The sequence below is a fragment of the Chanos chanos genome, chromosome 7, assembly GCF_902362185.1.
Source record: "Chanos chanos chromosome 7, fChaCha1.1, whole genome shotgun sequence".
Lineage (NCBI taxonomy): Eukaryota > Metazoa > Chordata > Actinopteri > Gonorynchiformes > Chanidae > Chanos > Chanos chanos.
This window is the reverse complement of record NC_044501.1, coordinates 1906659-1916658: the sequence shown is the minus strand read 5'-3', so window position 1 is coordinate 1916658 and position 10000 is coordinate 1906659. Positions and strand designations below refer to the sequence as shown.

The 10000-nt window shown below is 42.1% G+C and overlaps 1 protein-coding gene across 3 annotated transcripts in view; it reads right to left on the bottom strand.

Annotated features, from left to right (window-relative positions):
- LOC115816703 (dynamin-2) overlaps nucleotides 1-10000 on the bottom strand; it is a 38767-nt gene that overhangs the window by 5089 nt on the left and 23678 nt on the right. For all 3 annotated transcript variants that reach the window (XM_030779767.1, XM_030779768.1, XM_030779769.1), the window contains exons 11-13: nucleotides 6043-6129; nucleotides 4898-4968; nucleotides 3652-3703 (exon numbers count right to left, since the gene is read on the bottom strand). In XM_030779767.1, coding sequence (XP_030635627.1) covers nucleotides 3652-3703; nucleotides 4898-4968; nucleotides 6043-6129 — 210 coding nt within the window. The remainder of the gene's footprint in view (nucleotides 1-3651; nucleotides 3704-4897; nucleotides 4969-6042; nucleotides 6130-10000) is intronic.

Here is a 10000-nt window from a genome sequence, read left to right as displayed (position 1 = left end):
CGAATGCCAGAAAGAGGTTTGGGACTTTTTCTAAAAAAAGTAATTAAATTAGATTCAGTTGTGACAACTCTTGTGGTCCCTAATATAATCTCCTTTTGGCTCAAACTGTATTCATTCACTGTGGGACATGAGACTTTTATTCTGAATGTATGAGAATACGTATGTCCCTTTGACTCAAACTGTATTTATTCACTGTGGGACATGAGACTTTTATTTTGTACATATGAGAATACATATGTCCTTTTGACTCAAGCTGTATTTATTAACTGTTAGACATCAGACTTTTAATTTGTAAGTAGAGAATACACATACACACGTAAGAGCACAGTAACGTTTGCACTGATGTAAATTACTACACTGTGCTCTCATATCGTGAACCAGGGGTCGACAAACGGTGATGATATCAGACAAAGGCTTATATCTGGGGTGTTAACGTACGATGGCATAAGAGACCAGGACAAACTGCTCAGTGGAGAGTGCTGGAATGAAAGACAAAGAGAGAGAGACTTTTCAAAAGTTTCTTGTTCGTCTGTTTTTCATAGTAATATATCAGTTTAAGAAAAAAATCAGTTTCTCTCTCTCTCTCTCTCTCCAATTCATTACCGTCTCACCCTCTTTTCACAGAAGCATTTCACAGGAACACAGCAAGTAAAGAAAGCAGTAACAGGACGCTCTTCGTTGGCTTTTACAACTTCACAGACGTGTTTGACACCATGTGACTGGTGGCTAACCAGTATGATCTGAGCATTGAGATGCACTTCATCAAGCCACTGATATCACAGAAAGTTCTAGCATCATTTTACAGTCTTCAAGACCCTGCATTTGCACTCTTAGGCTTTTCAGGGTACATAATGCATACTCTACTGAGAGAAAAAAAAAGTCAAGCTAACCTAATTAATGAAAAATACCCAAAAGAGGTCTGATTCATCATTCACCTAAGGTTTACCAAACTGGTAATCAGCACACTTAGACCAATCCACCAGACGCTAACAGGACCATTCAACTAATCCAGTTTGGGCTGTGATCATTTAACCAATAAGACTGCAGCTAGCTTCAGTCATCCACTGAGTCAGAGTGAGTGAGTTGAGGAGAGAAGTAAGTGTGAGTGAGTGAGTGAGTGAGTGAGAGATTGAGTTGTGGAGAGAGGTAAGTGTGAGTGAGTGAGTGAGTGAGTGAGTGATTGAGTGAGTGAGTTGAGGAGAGGTAAGTGGCATCTGGTATAAAATGACCTAATCTGTATTTCCTCTGTGGAAGAACATGTGAGCGCGTGGAGTCAGCAGCGTCAGCGTGGAAAGAACCATTAGCTCTGGAAGCAGGTAGAAGCAGCTCTTTTACATTCATAAGTTAGTACACATGAAAGACAAGAACAAAAAAAAAGAAAAGGAGATCACTGGGAGAGAGGGAGAGAGACAGAGAGAGAAGAAAAAAAACAAACGAAAACAACCAATGAAACATCAGAACTTAGCTCATACAGTTTTTCTTGTGAGGGAAGTTCCAGCACCCTGAAAAACGAGTGTGTAGCAGTGGTTGTTAGGTTACTGTGATGGTTATTATGGGATATGTGAGGTCATTAGAAGGCTGTGAGTACGGGAAGGGGCTGGTGAGAAAGCACGATGATAAAGGTTTAAAGAGCTCACAGCAATAACCAAAATTTCCCCTCTTACAAATTCAGTATTTGACAATAAGAGATAACAATACAGTGACTGGAGGAAAAAGACCTCTCTGTCTCTCTCGAACTTTACAACTCACCTTTACATAAAAACATCCCATCTCTCTCTCTCTCTCTCTCTCTCTCTCTCTCTCTCTAACTTTACAACTAACCTTTACATACAAACATCTCATCTCTCTCTCTCTAACTTTACAACTCACCTTTACATATAACCATCTCATCTCTCTCTCAGATTTCACAGAGAGACGGTCCAGGCCTTCAGACTCAACAGTGTGTCGTGTTAGACACAGAGAGACTGACCAGGCCTTCAGACTCAACAGTGTGTCGTGTTAGACACAGAGAGACTGACCAGGCCTTCAGACTTAACAGTGTGTCGTGTTAGACACAGAGAGACAGACCAGGCCTTCAGACTTAACAGTGTGTCGTGTTAGACACAGAGAGACTGACCAGGCCTTCAGACTTAACAGTGTGTCGGGGTAGGGGTGTAATGGTGAAACATGAAATTTCTTCTCATTTATTATGAATTGAACTTATAAACTTGTACAAACTTGTAAACAGTAGCAAACTGGCTGTAATTTCCTGAACACATAAGGAATGCACATAAAGGCACATACCCTTCTTTCCTACCTCTAGGCATTATTTAAAAAAAAAAAAAAAAAAAAAAAGTCAATTAATGTTGCTGCAACCTACTAACAAAACTTGGAGTGCTTCTGAAGGTTATCAAATAAATAATAAAAAGAAATAAATAGTACAATAATAATAAAATAAAGATCCATTAAAATGCAGCGTGTAGAAAATTACTGACCCATTTGATCTTTTTGGTTTTTTTTTTTTAAAAGAAGGCTGAATGTGTCCATATTGTTTGCAGAAAGGGCAGATCTACTGGCACTAACGAAGTCTCCTGCAGCTGAAAACAAATCCTCTCGCTCGGGACAGAGGGAGCCGGTAGTGACGAAAGATACTGAGGCTGCATCACTGACTATGTGCTGATTCAGTTGCTGAGTTACGGCTCCGTTACTGAATCGGGGGGGGGGGGGGGGGGGGGGGGGGTACTGAGTTCTTAATTTTAGAAATGTAGAAGAGAGGGCACACTGAATCTTCTCAAGTATCACTTTACTCGCTAACGTATCCGTCAACTGACCATCGGAGCATCAAAAAGTTATGCATGTAACGTGTGTGGTTAAAGTTATGCATGTAACGCGTGTGGTTAAAGTTATGCATGTAACGCGTGTGGTTAAAGTTATGCATGTAACGTGTGTGGTTAAAGTTATGCATGTAACGTGTGTGGTTAAAGTTATGCATGTAACGTGTGTGGTTAAAGTTATGCATGTAACGTGTGTGGTTAAAGCTGGACCGTATTCGCTCGGATCAGAACGCACACCGAGCCAAATGTCCCGTACCAATAGGTACAGTACAAATGCGTGTACCGTTACACGTGTACCGGCGTGAGGACAGTCTGAAGAGAGAGACTCTCACAAGTGCTTGGGTAATGGAGTCTCTCCGTAGCCACACTGTAACCCCTGACCTTGGCCACACTGAAACCCCTGACCTTGGCCACACTGAAACCCCTGACCTTGGCCACACTGAAACCCCTGACCTTGGCTTGGAGTCAGAGGCCCTGTTCATCTCCCCAACACGTGTGTAGCCTGTGAGTGTGAGTTTGGACGGCACTGCGGAAATGTGTGAGCACGATCAAGTCAGTGTGTATGTCTGTGTGTGTGTGTGTATGTCTGTGTGTGTGTCTGTGTGTGTGTGTGTGTGTGTGTGTGTGTGTGTATGTGTATGTGTATGTGTGTATGTCCATGTGTGTATGTCTGTGTGTGTGTGTGTGTGTGTGTGTATGTGTATGTCTGTGTGTGTGTTTGTGTGAATGTGTGTGTGTATGTGTATGTGTATGTGTGTATGTCTATGTGTGTATGTCTGTGTGTGTGTGTGTGTGTGTGTGTGTATGTCTGTGAGTGTGTGTGTGTGTGTGGATGTACCTGGTTGGGCATAGCTCTCTTCTTGTTCACACTGGCACTTGTCTGTTGGGCACTGAGAGAAAACAAACAGATAATAAAAAATAAAAGCAAATCAATAAAACAGACAATCGAACACATGACAACAGGTCATGTGTTCAGTCACTGATTTAAAACCCATAATAATATCAGTGAACAAACCAATGAGACAGACAACAGCTCATGTGTTCAGTCACTGATTTAAAACCCATAATAATATCAGTGAACAAACCAATGAGACAGACAACAGCTCATGTGTTCAGTCACTGATTTAAAACCCATAATAATATCAGTGAACAAACCAATGAGACACACAACGGATCATGTGTTCAGTCACTGATTTAAAACCCATAATAATTTCAGTGAACAAACCAATGAGACAGACAACAGGTCATGTGTTCAGTCACTGATTTAAAACCCATAATAATATCAGTGAACAAACCAATGAGACAGACAACGGATCATGTGTTCAGTCACTGATTTAAAACCCATAATAATATCAGTGAACAAACCAGTGAGACAGACAACAGGTCATGTGTTCAGTCACTGATTTAAAACCCATAATAATATCAGTGAACAAACCAATGAGACAGACAACAGCTCATGTGTTCAGTCACTGATTTAAAACCCATAATAATATCAGTGAACAAACCAATGAGACAGACAACAGCTCATGTGTTCAGTCACTGATTTAAAACCCATAATAATATCAGTGAACAAACCAATGAGTCAGACAACGGATCATGTGTTCAGTCACTGATTTAAAACCCATAATAATATCAGTGAACAAACCAATGAGACAGACAACGGATCATGTGTTCAGTCACTGATTTAAAACCCATAATAATATCAGTGAACAAACCAGTGAGACAGACAACAGGTCATGTGTTCAGTCACTGATTTAAAACCCATAATAATATCAGTGAACAAACCAATGAGACAGACAACGGATCATGTGTTCAGTCACTGATTTAAAACCCATAATAATATCAGTGAACAAACCAATGAGACAGACAACAGGTCATGTGTTCAGTCACTGATTTAAAACCCATAATAATATCAGTGAACAAACCAATGAGACAGACAACGGATCATGTGTTCAGTCACTGATTTAAAACCCATAATAATATCAGTGAACAAACCAATGAGACAGACAACAGCTCATGTGTTCAGTCACTGAGCCTAAAGTAAGACTAGGAAAAGAAGTGCTAACTGGGGGGGGGCCACTCACTTGGCAAAGCCTATGAAGTCCTCATGGTTAGTGTTGATATAGGACAACTCAATGTCAATCAGCAACAGAATCTGAAACAGATCAGCAAAACTGGACAGTCAGGACAGGAACGCAACACACCCACACACACCCACACACGCACACACGCACAAATACACATGCACAAATATATACACACACAAACATACACACGCACACAGACACACACACATACACACACACACACACGCACACACACCCACATGCACACACGCACAAATACACATGCACAATTATATACACACACAAACATACACACGCACACAGACACACACACATACACACACACACACACACAGACACATGTATATATATACGGGTCTGGATAAGAATGAAGAGGCCACTCTGAGTTGTCCTTAACTCATCTCTACATGTATGGGAGCTGTTCCCTTCCAGTGTCTGCTGAATCCCAACACAAGCAGCCGTGGCTGGATGTTTGCGCCAGGACGTTGCTGTTACTGTTGTTGTGTTGTATTGTTGTTGTGTTGTATTGTTGTTGTGTTGTATTGTTGTTGTGTTGTATTGTTTTTGTGCCAGGAGTGGCATAAAGTCACCCAACAGCAGTGTGAAAGACTGGTGGAGAGCATGACTAGACACATGACTGCTCTGATTAAAAATCAGGGTTATTCCACCAAATACTGAACTCAAATTCTGAACTCTTCCTGAGTTAAAACATTAGTATTGTGTTGTTTAAAAAGGAACATGAACTTATTTTTGCATTATTTGAGGTCTGAAAACACTGCATCTTTTTAGTTATTTTGACTATTTGTCACTTTCTGCAAATAAATGCTCTAAATCACAATATTATTATTTGGAATTTGGAAGAGATCTCGTCAGTAAATTATCGAATAAAACAGAAATTTTACTCATTTTATTCAAACACATACCTATAAATAGTAAAAACAAAGAAACTGAGAATTTTGCAGGTGTCTCTTAATTTGTTCCAGAGCTGTATATACTCACGCACACACGCACGCACACGCACACACACGCACACAGCGGGTGCAATCTGTATAAACCTGAGGTAGAGAGAATGATAGGGGGGTGTTCTTTCTCTCTCTCTCTCACCTGGTCTTTGGTCTCTCACCTGGTCTTTGGTCTCTCACCTGGTCTTTGGTCTTGTTCTCTCTCTCTCTGACGTAGGTGGTGACGATTCTCTCTGTCTCCTCTCTCAGACGAGGGTACGAACTCAGCTAAAGAGGGAAACACACACACACACACTACTGCAGGCACTGAAATAAAGAAGCCCTGTGGTAAGAACTGTGAGTCTTTCACTCTCACAGAACAAGAACTGTGACTACAATACCCACACACACACACACACACACACACACACACACATACACACACACACACACACCCACACACACTCACACACACACATACACACACATACACACACACACACACATACACACACATACACACACTCACACACACACACACATACACACACACACACACACACACACACACACACACACACACACGTGCGCCCTACAGCAGGGATGTAAACACACAAACACACACTGATGTTTAGCAGCACAGAAAGAGCGCTCAGTTTGTGGAAGTGCAGGAGAGTGTTGATCTGCAGGTTTTAAAAAGACAAACAAACAAACAAACAAACACAGAGACATCAGCAGACAGTGGCGTGTCACTGATGTTCACCATCAGACTGTGAGCTCACAGCGAGAGTGCAGAGGGTCACACTGCCATGGTCAAAGGTCACACTGTCAGGGTCAAAGGTCACACTGTCAGGGTCAAACATCCTCTACTGTGTAAACCTTCGCTTGCATGAAGCTTTTCTTCATCAGCACCATGTCTTTGAGTCTATAGCTTTATTCACACCTCTGCAGACTGATTCACTGATTCATTACAGCTGAATCTATAGCTTTATTCACACCTCTGCAGACTGATTCACTGATTCATTACAGCTGAGTCTATAGCTTTATTCACAGCTCTGCAGACTGATTCACTGATTCATTACAGCTGAGTCTATAGCTTTATTCACAGCTCTGCAGACTGATTCACTGATTCATTACAGCTGAATCTATAGCTTTATTCACACCTCTGCAGACTGATTCACTGATTCATTACAGCTGAGTCTATAGCTTTATTCACAGCTCTGCAGACTGATTCACTGATTCATTACAGCTGAATCTATAGCTTTATTCACAGCTCTGCAGACTGATTCACTGATTCATTACAGCTGAGTCTATAGCTTTATTCACACCTCTGCAGACTGATTCACTGATTCATTACAGCTGAATCTATAGCTTTATTCACACCTCTGCAGACTGATTCACTGATTCATTACAGCTGAGTCTATAGCTTTATTCACACCTCTGCAGACTGATTCACTGATTCATTACAGCTGAATCTATAGCTTTATTCACAGCTCTGCAGACTGATTCACTGATTCATTACAGCTGAGTCTATAGCTTTATTCACAGCTCTGCAGACTGATTCACTGATTCATTACAGCTGAATCTATAGCTTTATTCACAGCTCTGCAGACTGATTCACTGATTCATTACAGCTGAGTCTATAGCTTTATTCACAGCTCTGCAGACTGATTCACTGATTCATTACAGCTGAATCTATAGCTTTATTCACAGCTCTGCAGACTGATTCACTGATTCATTACAGCTGAGTCTATAGCTTTATTCACAGCTCTGCAGACTGATTCACTGATTCATTACAGCTGAGTCTATAGCTTTATTCACAGCTCTGCAGACTGATTCACTGATTCATTACAGCTGAATCTATAGCTTTATTCACAGCTCTGCAGACTGATTCACTGATTCATTACAGCTGAGTCTATAGCTTTATTCACAGCTCTGCAGACTGATTCACTGATTCATTACAGCTGAGTCTATAGCTTTATTCACGGCTCTGCAGACTGATTCACTGATTCATTACAGCTGTATTAAACACTGATGGTGAACATTTCTGTCTGTCAGATCACTGCTGTATTAAACACTGATGGTGAGTGTTTCTGTCTGTCAGATCACTGCTGTATTTAACACCGATGGTGAGTGTTTCTGTCTGTCAGATCACTGCTGTATTTAACACTGATGGTGAGTGTTTCTGTCTGTCAGATCACTGCTGTATTTAACACTGATGGTGAGTGTTTCTGTCTGTCAGATCACTGCTGTATTAAACACTGATGGTGAACATTTGTTGATTAAGAGGTCAGTGGGATAGTGTTAGTCAAGAAAGAGACAGTCTATATCAAAAAAGGGGAAATTCCAGAAATTTTAAGATGCAAGTCTTCTCTAACTGGTCAGTCTGGCTGTTTGATTCAATAACTGGTCAGTCTGGTTGTTTGATTCTTTAACTGGTCACTCTGGTTGTTTGATTCTCTAACTGGTCAGTCTGGTTGTTTGATTCTCTAACTGGTCAGTCTGGCTGTTTGATTCTCTAACTGGTCAGTCTGGTTGTTTGATTCTTTAACTGGCCAATGTGGTTGTTTGATTCTCTCTGTAAGAGAGTTAATCACTGACTCTTCTTGGCCTAGATCAGTTTCACACAAGCACCAAGATTCTAGGGTACTGAGAGCAGTTCTGGAAGAATCATGTCACATGACACTGATACAGAGCACATGGAAATGTCTGATGAGTGACAGTATTCCACAAAAACTACTCCAGGGTCACTCCAGTTCAGTGTCTTATGCCCTGGTGAACAAAGACAACTCCAGGGTCATTCCTGTTCAGTGTCTTATGCCCTGGTGAACAAAGACTACTCCAGGGTCATTCCAGTTCAGTGTCTTATGCCCTGGTGAACAAAGACTACTCCAGGGTCATTTCTGTTCAGTGTCTTATGCCCTGGTGAACAAAGACTACTCCAGGGTCATTCCAGTTCAGTGTCTTATGCCCTGGTGAACAAAGACAACTCCAGGGTCATTCCTGTTCAGTGTCTTATGCCCTGGTGAACAAAGACTACTCCAGGGTCATTCCTGTTCAGTGTCTTATGCCCTGGTGAACAAAGACTACTCCAGGGTCATTTCTGTTCAGTGTCTTATGCCCTGGTGAACAAAGACTACTCCAGGGTCATTCCTGTTCAGTGTCTTATGCCCTGGTGAACAAAGACAACTCCAGGGTCATTCCTGTTCAGTGTCTTATGCCCTGGTGAACAAAGACAACTCCAGGGTCATTCCAGTTCAGTGTCTTATGCCCTGGTGAACAAAGACTACTCCAGGGTCATTTCTGTTCAGTGTCTTATGCCCTGGTGAACAAAGACTACTCCAGGGTCATTTCTGTTCAGTGTCTTATGCCCTGGTGAACAAAGACTACTCCAGGGTCATTCCTGTTCAGTGTCTTATGCCCTGGTGAACAAAGACAACTCCAGGGTCATTCCTGTTCAGTGTCTTATGCCCTGGTGAACAAAGACAACTCCAGGGTCATTCCTGTTCAGTGTCTTATGCCCTGGTGAACAAAGACTACTCCAGGGTCATTCCTGTTCAGTGTCTTATGCCCTGGTGAACAAAGACTACTCCAGGGTCATTCCTGTTCAGTGTCTTATGCCCTGGTGAACAAAGACTACTCCAGGGTCATTCCTGTTCAGTGTCTTATGCCCTGGTGAACAAAGACTACTCCAGGGTCATTCAAGTTCAGTGTCTTATGCCCTGGTGAACATCTCCCCAGAACAGAGATTTAAAAAGATGCAAGTGCAAGTGCAGTAATGAAATAAAAAACACGGTAAAGCAGACCACAGTGGGAGCTGAAGCCAGGGGGTGGGGTGTGGGGGAGGGGGGGGGGCACATTAAGGGACAGTACAGTTCATTGGAAAAGGTTCGTTACAATCATTAAGGCTTGAATTAATTGATCGATTTGATTAAGTCAAAACACACAGAGCCCATTGATTGGGTTGTCGAATGAAAACACCAACCCAATCAGTGGATGTTGTGGGAGGAGCTGTGGTTGGGGGTTTAGGTGGGGGGGGGGGGGGGGGGGGGGGGGGTTAAGGCAGTGTGTCAGTGGAGACTGAAGTGTAGCTCTGGGTGGGTCTGGAGAACAACAGAGACACACAGTTGACAGATTTTACCACTAAAGCAGATTTGGG